Raw genomic sequence first — 18,064 nt, 5'->3', positions numbered from 1 at the left:
GGAATACTTAGACACAATCACTGGAAGACCAGGCTGTAGCGAAATACAGATAACAGCCAACAAGAGAACAATGTCTATCCTTTAAAAAAAAACTCTTGGATATAAATTTAAATCGTAATGAAATCAATTGTTAGTTCGAGGAGGGAGTTAGTTCCCTTGATCTTTTCAAACTAACTGAAGTAAAATTAAAAAAAAATAATTAAAAAAAAAAAACAGCTGAACTGACTAATAAAAACTGAACCCATAACTGCAGTTTGTGTAAGCTGTATTTCCTACCAGGCAAATATTTCTCGCACTCAGGCTAACATTTATTTATAAGAGTGTTTTGATGTGTGTCAGATCACTGCCTCTACTTAAAAAAACAAACAATGGTTACGCTTACCGACAGAAAAAGACACATGACTGACAATCCTGAAGTCGTCGTGCACATGTGTGCTTAATGACTTTTATTTTGTTTTTATCACAATCGAAGTAACACACACATAACACTTTTCACAAATAAACAAAATGAAAGTCGTTAAACATGCACAGAGCGACTTCAAGGATTGTCAGTCACGTGTTTGTTTCTGCTATTGTTTGTTTTTTGTTTTAAATAGAAGCAGTGATCTGACACACACCGTGACAATAGTATGCTAAGCAATGGAGAATAAATAATTCCTCAACCATTCAACAACCATGATGTTGGTTGCACGGCAATGGATAAGGCTGAACTGCTTATTCATCGGTTCAGCCTTAAACTCCACAAACAATGCTCTTGCTCTCTCTCTCTCTCTCTCTCTCTCTCTCTCTCTCTCTCTCTCTCTCTAATTTCTCTCTATAGACAGAAACCACACTCAGAGAACCATCATTCCTTCCCATATCCTGGATATTATAAAATACATTAACACCTTCAGATCTTATCTTCATAAAGAAATGCTCTGCTGAGCTAGCCCATGTCCTTTTTCTCACTACTATATAACAAATGCCCAACCAAATCTTGCTTCACTGATAGCCATAAAATTGCCTCTGTGGTATGAATTTCCAAGATCTCCAGTGAAAGAATTGACTTGCAAAATTACTACTGCATAATGTTTTTGTTTTTCATTAAAATCTTTGAATCATTAATTAATCATGCGATCATTCACTCCCTCAAAAATGCTAAGTTTCTTTCTGACTTGAAATAACACCCGAGTTATGTGCCCTTGACTCCTGACTCTCTACGGTGTGAGGGAGAAAAATGAACTGATGGAGATATAAATAAAATCATGATGGAGATATATAAAATCACATGTGCATCATGAGTCTCTATTTAACCGTCCATGTGCTGTTGTTATTCTCAGTGTATAATGTTTTTCTAATCTTAATTATATACTGAAAAAATGTCTGGATTTAAACAATCGCTCGAGGATAAGGGTTGATGAGTGGTCGATGAGACAACAGCATAGTAATTGTTAGTGATGAAAATTGGGTAAAATTTGATTATTGAAGGGAACGGCTCAACAAGAACTTGTTTACATTGGACTTAAAGATGACCATGTTGTAGTCAGTTGGAAAACAGGCTAGCAAAACAGATTTCCAGAGGTGAGCAGTTTTAGAAAATAAACATTGTTCATGGAATTTGGGTTTAGATTTAAGCACAGATAGAGAATGGGAGAAATTGTTGATAATGGTTGTAGTTAGAAGAAGGAAGTTTGATCATAGATTGAAGCTCAGCCAAGCACTTGCCATGAAAATAATGACAAAGCAGAGCCAAAATGGCAACGTCTCTTCTGTGAGAAACAGATCGAAATGAAAGTTTGATATCTGTCTGTCTAAAGTCAAAACTATACTATTACTTTTTTTTACTAATGGAGATTTGGTATCTGTCTGTCTGAAGCCAAAACTATTACTATCTTATGCTCAATTCAGTTTACTATAACTACTATTTCAGATTAATGTACTAGCTTTCAATGCTCGATTCTGAAGTACAGTGTAATGTACTATCTGTTCTATTATTATGATATCATCCTCCTAAGCATTATCTCTTCCTTTTTGAGTTAGGAGAGAGTGTGTATTGTAGTATCTGTTCCGTGATCATGATACCATCATTCTTGGTATTATCTTCTCCTTTTTTTTAGAGGGTGGGTGAAAGGATAGTGTAATATCTGTCCTATAGTCATGATGCCATCCTCCCGGGTATTACCTCCTCCTTTTCGGGGTTGAGGGATAGTATAGTATCAGTTATGCTGTTATGATATAATCTCTTTGAAGGAAAGGCAGTGTATATATGGTCGTTCTCATATATACTAGCAAATTGCAGCTAGTTCAGTAAAATATTCTTTATCGTGATAAAATCTTTTTTTGCTGTTTAACATGAAAAATGTGAGAATCCTGCCCAAAACTGTAAGACTTGGAAGGCATATTTTGAATATATTTAAAATATGTTTGTAAAATATTCCTGAATTTAATTAGGTCCTTTTTAAAATGTTTTAAAAATATGTATAAATTTAGTTACCTCCCTTTAAAACCATGTTTTAAAATATTTATATATTTAGTTATCTCCCTTTAAACTGATTGATAATTTATCCAGATCAATTAAGGTTTAAAACCCTATTAGGAGGGTGGGGTAAAAAAGGAACAGTTTCTGGTCAACACTGGCCGACCTTCACCTTCGGACATGATATTTTGTACAAAAAAAAAACAAAAACAAAAAAAAAAACAAGATTTATTTTTTAGTGTTGTGTTAGGTGTATCAGAATTTTTGTAGGAATTTTTGACACCCCTAACACGAAACTGCGATTAAAATATAAAAAACTCGTAATTTCTCTTTTAAAAAGTGGGTTCGGTTGCTTATTTTCTTTATGGATTATACTTCCAAAATAAACTATTAAAATTGTATAAAACGTAATATAATTTTTTTTATTTTTCAAAAAACAGTAATGGAATTAATTGAATTTTACGAGTTCAGTATTTTTCAATTTTTAAACTTTAAAAATCTATCAAAATTTTTCTATTGATTCTATTTTTACGATATTTTCAGGGTCAATGTGAAATTTTATGCTCTTTCCAATAAACTGAATATAATATTTTAGACAAATGTTTTTTTTTTTTTTAAATTCACGCTCCCACCCCCATTTTGAAATGTCTATTAAAAAGTAAATAATTAATTTACTCACCAAAGTTTTATATATCACAAATGGAAGATAAAAGATCAATAAATAATATATTTAAATTTAAAACAAAAAAAAGTAGTGTTTTTTAGAAATTTACCTGTAAAGTCCGAGGTTTAAAACCTTTTTTTTTAAATCACGTCGTTGTTGTTGTTTTTTTGTTTGTTTTTTTTTTTAAATGAAACCTTGGTCCTTGCTCCTTTAATTGAAAAAAAAATTAGGGTTTGAATTACATTTTTCGAGTAGTTATAAGCTTGGAAAGGCAGGGGGTCGAATTATTCAATATTTTTCACAAAGTTTCTAACAAACCTAGTGTAGGGTGCGTTTTTTTTTTTTTTTTAATTTACAAATGTTTTAAAATAAAACTCTTTAACAAAACTTGTTAATAATCAAACGAGAGGTAATTATTCTATATTTCAATAGTTATTTTTTGATTAATATTTATTTTTTATATACAAAACGTTTTTTTATAGAGAGCAAAAGCTTTAAAAACTGACATTAGAATTGAGAATTTAAGATTGATTTTTCCTGCCTTCGGTCATCGACGGAGAAATCCTTCTAGATTGAGGCAATTTTTATTTAGTGTCTCTCTTGTTTCTCCTTCCTTCTGGGGTCCTTAAACCCTAATTGATCCACTGATCCCGTTACAACATGTAAAATTTAAAACATACACATACACATATGTTTACAGACGCAAACACACACATGCACACACACACACACATATATATATGTGTGTTTTAAATTTTACATGTTGTAACGGGATCAGTGGATCAATTAGGGGTTAAGGACCCTATATATATATATATATATATATATATATAATAAAAATTCTGGAAATAATTAATATTCTAATGTGATGGAAATGAAAAAAGAAAAATCTAAATATTAATTTACTTGTCCATACGTCCAGTGTCACAAAGAAAACATCATCATAAACATTAATTAATGAGAAACTTATTACCTTACTTTATAGTCGCTCTTTATCAGTTAAAAATCATTAAAACCATTTCCTCTCCAAAAATTAAAAAAAACATGGCTGTCTGTTTACGGTTTCAAATTGGCTATTTTATTTTATAATTAAAAAAAGTCAAGTTGAGAGGAGTCTGTAAGTTTTTTTATTAGTGTTTCTTTTTGTTACACCGGTCTTCCTTGAACAGAGGAATTTACACCGATTAGTACTATAAATAGCGCTAGTAATTCCAACACCAGTGAGAGAGATTCGATTGCACTTCAACTGCTGGCCGAGTGCCCAGCAGATATACACGCTTTCCTATCTTTGTACATTATTGTTAGTACAATTGTTCCTTAACCGAACTTCGACTTGGTTGTTCTTATTTTTACTGTTGTTCCACAACACAACAGATTGACGTCAAGGAATCAAAACGACCATCACTGCAGAGAATCACCAAAAGTGATTGAAATAAAGATTCTTAAAATCTTTGCGGCAGAACACCTTCATCATTTCAACAGATATTTGGATATGCAAGGATTAACAGCGAATTAATTACTACAATAGTAATTTGGCAACGGGAAAAAACTTGCTACCAAAATCTACAGCGAAAAACACAAATGTTGTCAATTATTTAATAATCAAACACACTTACCAAGTGTTTTAGAAAGGGAAAAAGGGTTCATTTTTTTCTTCACCAGAAGCCATTTTTCCTACAGTAAGAATTTTCTTCTGGAAAATTAAATGTCCAAAACCAACAAGCAAATACCATGTAAGCTTATCGTTATTTCAATAACATCTGGAATTCGAAAAAAAAAAAAAACAAGAAAAAGAAACAGACCGTGAAAAATAATTATTCGTATACGTCATTTGTGCTTAGCAAACTCGTAAAGAATCAAGTAATTTTTTGCAAAAGGCAAAGACGGTAAAAAAAAACAAAAAAAAATAAAAGTTTCACATACGATGTCACTTTCATCCAATACTATATGAGGATATTTTTATATCGGATTGTAGTACATGCTCAGACGCGAAAAAAGTTAGGCTTTTGCTAAGGAAATGGGGGCAACCGAGCATACAAAGTTCGTGAATTTTATTCTTCCAAGAAACAGTTATGCTACTTACAGGACTGTTTTCTGCAAAAACGTCTCTTTTCCATAGGCGATATAAATGTATTAATGTCACTAGAAGAGAGGAAGACGACTACACTACTTATGCAAGTATAGTAAACAAGCATTGTGACGATTTCAAACTGGAGGAATTATCAACAGATAATTTTAAATGTTTAATATTTGTGCAAGGGCTGGTCTTAAATAAAGACGCTGAAATCAGGTGTCGTGTTTTAAATAAATTTGAAAACGAACCGAATTTAAAACTACAAAACTTAGTGGAAGACTGTAAACGGTTTATTGCATTGAAACAAGATAGTCGTGACATAGAGGAAAGCAGAGTGTTGCATAATGAAAAGATCCATCAAAAGAAAAATTCGACTTCAAAAAATAACCAGAGAAAGAAACAAGGAAAAGATCCACCTGGACCATATTGGAGGTGTGGAAATAAACATTGGTACAATGAGTGTCCCTACAAATTCAAACAATGTGACAACTGTCACCAGAAAGGGCATAAAGCATCGCATCGAAGAAAAAAATCTGGTAGAAAGACATCCATTAAACTTACGAAAATTGAACCCGAGGAACAAAATATCCGGAAATATGTACAGGTCAAAATGTTTAAAAAGAAAATAAGGCTACAGCTTGATAGTTGGTCTGACATTTCCATTATTAATGTACAGACATGGAAGAGGCTTGGGAGACCCACTATGATTAAATCACATAAAACAGCGAGAAGTGTCAGTGGTGAAAAAATTACCTTTGAAGGAGAATTATTGACGAACAGGGCTGAAAAAGCAAGAATTTTTGTCATGCGAAAATCAAACAACCTCTTTGGGACTGATCTGTTTGAAAAGTTTAGACTATGGGATCTGCCTGTAAGCTCATTTTGCCAAAAGGTTGAGGATTCGAATGTGGAGGCAGAAAAACTTAAGAGGGAATTAAAAGAGAATTTCCCAGACGTGTTTTCAGGCGGTTTGGGAAGGTGTACAAAAGCAGTAGCAAAATTTGATGTAAAAGTACATGAACAGCCAGTGTTCAGAAAGAAAAGAAATGTTCCATACGCCGCTATAGAACAGATAGACGGTGAATTAGAAAGACTCGAAAACATGGGTGTCGTCGGAAAAATTGATCACAGTGAGTGGGCTGCACCAATGGTTTACATCAAAAAGAAGAGTAAGGAGATTCGTTTGCACCGACTTCGCGACAGGCTTAAACAGAGCATTACAAGATCACCATTATCCTCTCCTGAGCCCTGAAGAGGTATTTGCGAAACTGAGTGGAGGGAAATATTTTTCTAAAATCGACCTCAATGATGAGTACTTACAAGTTCCAGTCGATGAGGAGTGTTCAAAGCTGCTATGTACAAGTTTAACAGGCTTCATTTTGGGGTCAGAGTCGCCCCTACGATTTCTCAACAAATTATGGACATTATGTTAAATGGGTTGGATTTTGCAGTAGGATACCTGGACGATGTATTAATGAAAAACGCTAACAAAGAACAACACAAAGCTCATGTAAACCAAGTATTCAAAAGGATCCAGGATTATGGATTTAAAGTAAAACAGGAAAAATGTACATTTTTCATGGAGAAAATAAAATAGTTGGGGCAAATCATCGATAAACATGGAAGAAGGCCGGATCCAGATAGATTGAGTGCAATAAAGAATATGGCTGCTCCAGAAAATATTGCATCTTTACAAAGTTTCTTAGGTTTGCCAAATTACTACAATGTATTTGTGCCAAATATGCATAAACTAAGGTCGCCTTTAAATGAACTGTTAAGGAAATACCAAAAATGGGTCCGGACGCAAGAGTGCGAAGAAGCATTTTGGGAAATTAAAGAGACTTTTCAAGTGTGAAATTATAGTTGCAAACGATGCCAGCTCCTATGGCATAAGAGCATGCATTTTACACAAAATGGATGATGGAAAAGTGAAACCCATAGCACATTCATCCCGATCACTTTTGTTAGACGAAAAGAACTACTCACAAATTGAAAAAGAGGCGCTAAGCATTATATTTGCAGTAAAGAAATTTCATCGTTTTCTGCACAGTAGGCAATTTGTTACAAACAGACCACAGACCATTATTAACGATTTTCGGATAGAAAACAACATATGGCAAATAGACTCCAAAGATGGGGTACCATACTTCTGAATTACAATTTTCAAATGGAGTATGTACCATCTAAAAAACTTGGTCATGCAAACGGTTTATAGAGGTTAATACCTAAGCAGACAGAGCCATTGGAGGATATGGTAATAGCAGTCATTCAAGCGGAAGTTGAAGTAAAAATACATCATGTAACACAATAAGAGAACATCCAGTAACGCTTGATGAGATTAAGAGTAAGGCAGAGGTGAACGAATTTACTATACGCATGAAAGAAAGGATCAACAATAACGAACTGGATGAAGAAAGTGCTTGAATGAGTTTTCGACTACCTTAAAAAAAAACCCTTAGGGATGTTAGTTCTTACCTATTGTTGTAAGAGAGTTGAACCAAATGCTGTTCTTTCTTCTAATTCTAATTAGCCAACTACATTGTTTGTGGTAATATCTGTTGCATTAACACTCCTTTGTCAAAATGCAAATTAACAAACTATATTAGCAGTACAATTTAATCATAACTTTTGTTCTTAACATTCAACCCCCGTGGTCATCCAAGATTGAGGACATTTCATCCAAGATTGCATCAGGTCATTCTTGGGGTGGGGGGCATTTTGGCTTTCGAATCAAAGTTGACACAAAAACACAAAGAAAAGAACTAGATCGCAAATGTGAAAAGGACCATTTTATTAGGCTGTTGATATTGCTTTCCTCTCTGCTAGTGTCTGGTCGTTCCTGATGGCTATCTCTTTGTTGGAGGTGTATTCTAGATTTTGAAGTTGGGAAATCTCCCCCCTCACTGTTGAGGTCTCTAAATGCCAAAAAGCTTTCTACTCTAATAGCTTTTTCCCTCGACCAGCTAGACTTTGGAATTCCTTTCCTGTTACCTGTTACCTGTTTTGCTGACTGTACTGATATGCAGGTTTAATATCTTGTTAATCTTTCTTAGGCATGGCCCCAATTAGTAGTCCCTTATTTTCAAGTGGCAATATGCCTTGTTTGAGGTGAAAGTGAGTGAAATAAAAAAAAACACACACACACACACAAAGTAAAGAACTAGATGTCAAATCTGAAAAAAAAAATTTATTAAGCTGTTGACATTGCTTTCTTCTCTGCCTTACTTATTTTGTGTGAGAACATTTCCCTTAGTTTGTTCTTACAAGGGACAATGACGCCCCTACCCCCTAAGCAGACTTCCTCGCCATTCTGACTTGTATTTTTTGTTTACTTACTAAGGTTTTCCCTGAAAATTTAAACGATCAGATAAGTACTAGTGGACGTATCCTTATTGAACACATCGATTTACCATTTCAGGATAATAAACAAACAGAACACAAATAATAAAAAAAAGAGAAGATGGAAAAAATCAATCAAATTAGTTTAATTAACCTTTTTTTTTTTACTTTATTTTCCATTTCATTGCATATAAATTTCGATAAAGTGATTCTTCTGCTGACAACACACACACTTGTATCAGCAGAAACTCTTTAAATAAGTGAATGCATATGACAAAATCAAAATTCAGAAACGAAATTCTAAGTTTTATTTTCTTTCTCTCAATATTTTTTTGCGATATGGTGGATATTTATTTCACTTCCAATTTTGTTTGTTTATTTGATTGTCTTCTATGAACAGATTTTGGTAATAAGATTCCGATTGGTTATTTCCGTTCCTTTCAAATCCCAAATCTGAAAGAAATCAAATAGACATGAGATTATTCTTGCTGTGTAATACAAGCAATGTTTCCCCTCTTCTCAAGTATTAGGTAGTAAAAAATGAGAAAAAAAAAAAATATAACAAAAAAAGAAGAAATAAGTTTATCAGCAAAACAATGGAGAGAAGCACAAAGACACACAAAAGAAAACTAAAATAGGATTGTTCATCAAGGTGTGGCAGTGATTTGGGACAAAAGAACTATTTCACCAAGGAACAAAATTTCTGAACAACCTCAAAACTTCACAATCCAAATATACATTTTCCATATTTGCGATCTCACCTATCTCCATTGTACCTACACAAAAACTATCCAAAGTAAAAAAATACTTTCTGTTAACCTTCAATGTTATCTGTTGTTGTCTATTTATTTCGAATATGGAGCCAAATGGCCCTTCTATCACATCCAAACAGTGGGGGGGGGGTGACAATGGCTCAGTGATTAATGACACAGACTGGTAACTTGTGTGTACCAAGTTCGAATCAAGTTCGTTCTACAGAAACATTTTCACTTAGGATGTTAGCAATCTAGTCCCTCTCGTAAGTACTCCATGTACTTCTAGAAAAGATTCTAACTAGAAAGATACCAGGAAAACTAATGCCAACAATATATTCATCTGATTCCTATGAAACACTTTTATTATAATGGAGACAAATGCTCTTCATCCATCCTCTTTATAAGTCTTAGATATTTGAGTGTCTAACAAAGTTTAACGTTTGAATAGTTCAGGTTTACTCAAAAGCCTACTTTTTTTTCACCACTTATCAAGGACAAAAGTTACTCGAGGATAAAGGTGAATGAGATGGATGGATTGCCCCCATTTTACTTGCCTTTCTTGAGAGCAGAGTTAGACACAAGGTCGGTTTTTTTATGTGGAGAAAATCCAGCTATCAAAAAAGGGGCACCCTGGATTAGTACAAAGATAAAGATTGCCTCAATCTTGAAAGAGTTCTCGTACACTGGCCGAGGACAAAACAAGTGCTATACTTTGACCATAGTCTGAAGGTCAGGAATTGGTTAGATAAAACAAGCAAAACATTAGAATAATGTAACCATTTTTCAAACAAGCTTAACCAAAGGATTAGATGGACCGAGTAGGGAATAAGAACCCTAGCTGGTTTCACTTAGAAGACAACACTTTACCTTGGTACGTTCAAACGGTTTTCACGACCAAAAGTGCGTTTTTTATGTATTTAAACAACTTTAATTAATCTTTGGATTGATATTTTTATTTTCAAAAATAAATAAATAAATAATAACAATTTTTTTTAATAAAACTATTTAAACCAAAATTTGGATTGATATTTTATCATGTTTTGAAAGAATATCACGTTTAAAATTGTCGCCGGCAAGTAATTGTTTACAAGTAATATATTTTTATATTTATAAAACAAAACAATCAATAATAATAATCTGCGTAATAATTGAAACTTTAGCGCTTTTTAAATAAAACTATTTAATTCCAAGTTTTTAAGAGTGGAAACAAATATAGAATAACTGACTTGTTTGGGTGTTTGCAAATGTTTCACAAACAACATTGATTTTTATGAGTTGTATATTTTAAATCAGTGTGTGTGTGACTTATTTGGCTAGTGGGGACTGTATATCTGGCAAATTCGAATATTTGGGGGATGGAAGATTTTGATGAAGCTTTGGAGTAATAAAGATGTAATATATATCAAAATATATATGCTATTATGTATGAATATTATATAATATATATATGCTATTATGTATGAATATTATATAATATATATATGCTATTATGTATGAATATTATATCATATATATATGCTATTATGTATGAATATTATATAAAATATATATGCTATTATGTATGAATATAATATAAAATATATATGCTATTATGTATGAATATTATATAAAATATATATGCTTTTATGTATGAATATTATATAATATATATATACTATTATGTATGAATATTATATAATATATATATACTATTATGTATGAATATAATATAAAATATATATGCTTTTATGTATGAATATTATATAATATATATATACTATTATGTATGAATATTATATAATATATATATACTATTATGTATAAATATTATATAATATATATACTATTATGTATGAATATTATATAATATATATATACTATTATGTATGAATATAATATAAAATATATATACTATTATGTATGAATATTATATAAAATATATATGCTATTATGTATGAATATTATATAAAATATATATGCTATTATGTATGAATATTATATAATATATATATGCTATTATGTATGAATATTATATAATATATATATACTATTATGTATGAATATTATATAATATATATATGCTATTATGTATGAATATAATATAAAATATATATGCTATTATGTATGAATATTATATAATATATATATGCTATTATGTATGAATATTATATAATATATATATGCTATTATGTATGAATATTATATAATATATATATACTATTATGTATGAATATTATATAATATATATATACTATTATGTATGAATATTATATAAAATATATATGCTATTATGTATGAATATTATATAATATATATATGCTATTATGTATGAATATAATATATATATGCTATTATGTATGAATATAATATAAAATATATATGCTATTATGTATGAATATTATATAAAATATATATACTATTATGTATGAATATTATATAAAATATATATACTATTATGTATGAATATTATATAATATATATATGCTATTATGTATGAATATTATATAATATATATATGCTATTATGTATGAATATAAAATATATATGCTATTATGTATGAATATTATATAAAATATATATGCTATTATGTATGAATATTATATAAAATATATATGCTATTATGTATGAATATTATATAAAATATATATACTATTATGTATGAATATTATATAAAATATATATACTATTATGTATGAATATTATATAAAATATATATGCTATTATGTATGAATATTATATAAAATATATATACTATTATGTATGAATATTATATAAAATATATATACTATTATGTATGAATATTATATAATATATATATGCTATTATGTATGAATATTATATAATATATATATGCTATTATGTATGAATATAATATAAAATATATATGCTATTATGTATGAATATTATATAATATATATATGCTATTATGTATGAATATTATATAATATATATATATGCTATTATGTATGAATATTATATAAAATATATATGCTATTATGTATGAATATTATATAATATATATATGCTATTATGTATGAATATTATATAATATATATATGCTATTATGTATGAATATTATATAATATATATATGCTATTATGTATGCATATTATATAATATATATATGCTATTATGTATGAATATTATATAATATATATATGCTATTATGTATGAATATTATATAATATATATATGCTATTATGTATGAATATTATATAATATATATATGCTATTATGTATGAATATAATATATATATGCTATTATGTATGAATATGATATAATATATATATATGCTATTATGTATGAATATTATATAATATATATATGCTATTATGTATGAATATTATATAATATATATATGCTATTATGTATGAATATTATATAATATATATATATTATGTATGAATATTATATAATATATATATATGCTATTATGTATGAATATTATATAAAATATATATGCTATTATGTATGAATATTATATAATATATATATGCTATTATGTATGAATATTATATAATATATATATGCTATTATGTATGAATATTATATAATATATGCTATTATGTATGAATATTATATAATATATGCTATTATGTATGAATATTATATAATATATATATGCTATTATGTATGAATATTATATAATATATATATGCTATTATGTATGAATATTATATAATATATATATGCTATTATGTATGAATATTATATAATATATATATGCTATTATGTATGAATATTATATAATATATATATGCTATTATGTATGAATATAATATAAAATATATATACTATTATGTATGAATATTATATAAAATATATATGCTATTATGTATGAATATTATATAATATATATATGCTATTATGTATGAATATTATATAATATATATATGCTATTATGTATGAATATTATATAAAATATATGCTTTATGTATGCACATTAATAAAATTGGCACTATATGTGCACGTAACATTTTCATAAATGAAAACCAGGAAGCCACTCAGGGATAAGGGTTATTGCAAGTACATTACGTTAGTGTGGAGATTTGATGGAGTGTTTACTTAAGGGGGCGGTTCATTAGGAATTTGTTAACATTAGACTTGAAGACATCCAAGTTGTAGTCCGGAGGGAAGCAGGCAGACGGAACAGAGTTCCACAGGCGTGCAGTTCTAAGAAAGAAGCTTTGCTCATGGAATCCGCGTTTTGATTTAGGCACAGATATAGAGTGGGGGAAATTTTTCACAGTGGATTCAGCTAAACGGGTGTTTTTCGTGAAAGATTGGCGAGGGGGGACCAGGGATTGGAGTTCAGACAAGCACCTGCCATGAAAATAACGATAAAACAAGGATAGGCTCGCAACGTCTCTTCTGTGGGAGAGGGGTTGCAGGGTAGAGAAAAGGGCATCCCCCACTAAGCCACAAAGTCTATTTTGTACTCTGTCAAGGCAGGATAGGCTGTTTTTGGCAGCTCCTGTCCAGATATGGCAACAGTATTCCATCTACTTAATGTAACACTTCTGAATTTCATACTAGTTAATATATTTATTTAGGGATCAATAGGGGTCAATATATAACATGTTCATTTGAATGTATTATTTGGTATATCAGTATTTTCCCTGAATTTCTACATATATTATAAACAAGCTGACTTTGGCCACAATTGTTTCACAATTTAAGTTCCATTTACTTCATGAAACTATCGAAATGAAACTAATTGATAAGAAAATACATAAAAACGAAGCTAATGCTACCTCAAACTTAAATGCTCTCTCTCTCACTCCTCCTCTTTCTCCTCCTTTTTTGCCTCCCCCTCTGTCTAAATATTACAAACCGCACTAGATATATATGCATTCACTTATACAGATTATCTGTATATTAAAATAGACTTGTTTCTCCCCCCCTCTTATAAAAGACATCATAGCAATATATACACAGGTGCTACACTGCCACACACATATGTCCGATACAGTCCTCTTTCCTGTCAAACCGTTAGCAACCACGTTGTGATTTCTTCCAGTTTAACTAACCGCACATAAAGAAACTGTAACAGAAGTAAAATAAAAACATAAAGAAACACCAGATGGAATCAAGAAAACTGAAACCGAATAATTGTAAGTTAACTCTCCCTTCTCCCCCCCCCCCAAACCAAAAGTGCCAGCATCAACTGGTACCACACTGAATAGTCATAGAGAGTCAAAGGAGGATGGGAAAACCCCAGGAGAGAAAGCACTCACTAGACTTTCGCTTGATGAGTGCGAAGACAACAAAGGTTACCGAAAGAGTTGGAGAGTACTGGAAATCTGGAGAGACTTGTTTCACTCAGACTCCAAGGAACACGACAGGTTGTTCTCAAAGAGAAATCTTTGATGATGGTCTGCTTGAAAACTAATAATAATAATAATAATAATAATATTAATAATAATAATGACTAGCAGAACTTGTGAAAACTCTATGGTAGTTAAAATTTTTTAAAACAAATTATAAATAAAATAAATAAAAATAAAATAAATAACGACGAATTTAAAACAATTTTTTAGCAAATTATTTTTTTAAGCTTTTAAAGCTAAAAAGAACTGATTTAAAAAATTTAGATTTTTTTCAATGGAAAATTCAACACACAACAAAACAAAAGGATGTGTTGTGGGTTTAATTTTCATTGAAAAAAATCTAAATTTTTTAAATGAATTCTTTTTTGCTTTAAAAGGTTAAAAAATATAATATATATATAATAAAAATACATATAATAAAAAATATATTAAAAAATAAATTATAAAGGAACAGATGTCAATTCACTTACACATTTTTTTTTTTAATTTAAAAAAGAAACTATCATAAAAAAGACTTAGTTTTCTCTCAATATGACTTTTTTTTTTTTAAATTATAAAATAAAATAGCCAATTTGAAACCGTAAACAGACAGCCATGTTTCTTCTTTTTTTTCAATTTTTGGAGAGGAAATGGTTCAATGATTTTTAACTGATAATGAGAGGGAGGTAATTCATTTCTCATTAATTAATGTTTGCAATGATGATGGTTTTTGTGACACCGGATGCACGGACAAGTAAATTAATATTTAGATAATAATAATACACATCCCGTCTCAGGATGTGTAAAATGAATTCCCTAATCAGAACAGTTTTGTATCACTTTTATGTTACTTTATGAAGATTAAAATCAAGATATAATGATACTAAACTCTAGAATCCTTATTCCAATTTTGATCAAAATCCATTACGTGATTTTTGTTCTAGAAATTGTGGAAAATTTTAATGCTTAAGCTTAAGAGATCTGAAGAAGAAATTGAAATTCAGGAAGGTATTCAGTCCTCTCCCACTGCAAGAACTGTGACACAAAGGTCGGAAAGTGGAATTGAGAAGTCAGTGCCCCCGAGGAGGGTCACTCTGACCTGCACAAAAGTGCCTGATACTAGGTGATTAGCAATAACTAACCTCTTCCTAAAGAGAGAAGGAAAAGTCTGAGAAGGTAGACCTCCTAGAACTGCACAGAATCAGCATTACACTGCAATCAACAGAGACCAGGTCATTGCAGCAATGGTTTAATCTCTGTTGATTTGGAGGCAGGTGGCAAGGATAAAAATCATTGCTTAATTTGTATCTTATAACTATGAATCAAATTTAATGCAATGAAATTTCAAATTGAGTTTATGCCCATATTATGCTTCCTAAAAACATTTAAAACACTTTAAAGAAACTTAAAATGCAGAAATATTAAATGATGCCTAATATCTGTTGTTAAACTTTCAAAGAAATCGGAAACATCTGAATTTTCACAAAGCGTTTCCGCCTCTTTTTTCTTTCTCTTTTCACCCTCTTTATATAAAATTAAATTAAACTAAACCCAAATTAGTAAATTAAACTAGCTCACATTAACAACCCTTATGCCTCACAGCTTTTTCCAAAATTCATAATGATCGGTAAAGTGTGAATCCTATGCATACAAAGATACAAGGTCGTTTTCAAGTCTAAGGTAAATAAGTTCTTGTTGAACCGTCCTCTAAAATAATCAAACCATACCCACGTTCCACCATTACTGATCATCACAGTATGTTCTCAGCTCATACTTATTAAACCTTGACAGAGTTCAAAACCGACTTTGTAATCTAGTAGGTGATACGTTTTTTTTCTTCTCTACAACCTCTTTCCCACAGAAGAAATGTTGCAAACTTGTCTCTGCTCTCTTGTTATTTCCACGGCAAGTGCTCAACTGAGCTCCAATCTATGGTCCCCCCTTATCAATCTTCAACAAAAAAACACTCATATAGCCAAAACCAGTATCCAAAATTTCCCCCACTCTCAATCGATGCCGAGACATAAACATGGATTTCATGAACAAAGCTCTTTCCTAGAACTGTCTGCCTGTGGAACTCTGTTCCATTTATCTGTTTTCCTGATCAATCGTCTTCAAGTCCAACATAAACAAGTTCTTATTGAACTATCTTTTTAACCAGATTTCCATTACTAATGATTAATTTGCTATTGTCCTAATGACTACCATACACACATTAACCCCTACCCTTGAGTGGCCGCTGGGCCTTGATATGTGGTTACCGGGCCTTGATAAGCAAAAACAAAAACAAAAAAAAAACCCTTACACTTTATGAACAGAGATATATGAAATGCTTACCATTTTTGGGGAAAGGATTCCCTGGGCATTTTCCAATGCAACAATTGGTTGATATGAGCGCAAAATACTTAGTACAGTGCCGGCATTTCACTTTTGTGCATTCAATGACGCCATTTTCCTGACAAGTGCAGAATTGGCACTTGGTGACGAATACAGCACCAGCACGGAATAACCGTGCTCTCGAATGACACTTATATGGACGATTTTTGTCTAATTTCTGTTCATACATCTGAGGCTGATTCGGATTCTCAAGATTGGTCCCAGTCCTTGCATAAAAACCCAGCTGTGGGTCCTGACCATTATTCGAGTTCTGAAGTTTGCTGCCGGAGATGGAGAAAACGACAAGCGCCAGAAAAAGGCACAGCGGCAAAGAACAAATATAGAACTTCATCACAAAGTTTCCTTTTTGGAGGGGGAGGGTACGAACCTATACACAAAGATAAACTTTGGTCTGATTCAGTAATGCCTGCCAAAGAAACTGAGTTGACCAAATGAATTGTCCGTCTTTTTATATCCGTTTCCGACAATGCCTTGACACGACTGGTGATAAACAAAGATTTAATGGACATTGACAATGACACAATACACTTGAAATAACATCAGCATGTCATCTAGAAGAAGTCGATCAATAAATATATACAAAAAGAAAGAGAGAGAAAGAAGTGGTGTTCAGAGAAAAGAATATATATTATATATACTTTGCAATGGCACAATACACTTGCAATAACATATATTGATCAGTATGTCATATAGAAGTCAATCAATAATTATGTATATATATATATATATATATATATATATATATAGAGAGAGAGAGAGAGAGAGAGAGAGAGAGAGAGAAAGACATGATGTTCAAAGAAAGAATATATATTATATATATAAATATAGATAAACTGCAATAGAAAAATGCGAGCATGAAAAGTAATATGGTTAAGCTTAAACATGGAAAAGTAAACGACTAGTTGTTAAAACTAGAAAATAAAGAGACAAGATATTCTAGCAAAAAATATAATAAATTTAGAACTTAAAATATTGCAGCATTAAGAATTGATTATATAATGTTATAAATTAAAATTTTAAAAATTCTTAATGCTGTAATATTTTAAGTTATAAATTTATTATATTTTTTACTAGAATATCTTGTCCTTTTC

General features: G+C 30.4%; 2 protein-coding genes across 2 annotated transcripts in view; both read right to left on the bottom strand.

Moving 5' to 3' along the window:
* Positions 1-18,064, bottom strand: part of LOC145291520 (PAT complex subunit CCDC47-like) — a 102,531-nt gene that overhangs the window by 54,577 nt on the left and 29,890 nt on the right. The gene's annotated exons all lie outside the window — the stretch shown is intronic.
* LOC145291521 (uncharacterized) lies at positions 8,657-17,478 on the bottom strand. Its single transcript, XM_080137506.1, has 2 exons — positions 16,914-17,478; positions 8,657-8,985 (listed from the first exon to the last, which is right to left on the bottom strand). Exons 1-2 carry the CDS (start codon positions 17,302-17,304, stop codon positions 8,888-8,890), a joined length of 489 nt encoding a protein of 162 aa, XP_079993632.1. The 5' UTR covers positions 17,305-17,478; the 3' UTR covers positions 8,657-8,887.

The sequence above is a fragment of the Euprymna scolopes genome, chromosome 12 (assembly GCF_053919585.1).
Source record: "Euprymna scolopes isolate OS-2025 chromosome 12, ASM5391958v1, whole genome shotgun sequence".
Lineage (NCBI taxonomy): Eukaryota > Metazoa > Mollusca > Cephalopoda > Sepiida > Sepiolidae > Euprymna > Euprymna scolopes.
The sequence above is the reverse complement of the archived record's forward strand: the minus strand, read 5'-3'. Positions and strand labels throughout refer to the sequence as shown.

What these genes read in the sequence shown, in the direction of transcription:
- LOC145291521 (XM_080137506.1), bottom strand. Translation starts at nt 17,304, where the DNA reads ATGAAGTTCTATATTTGTTCTTTGCCGCTGTGCCTTTTTCTGGCGCTT. An exon ending in GAATCCTTTCCCCAAAAATG is followed by an intron (nt 8,986 to 16,913) that starts GTAAGCATTTCA and finishes GATTTCTTTCAG; the next exon opens with ATTTGGGATTTGAAAGGAAC.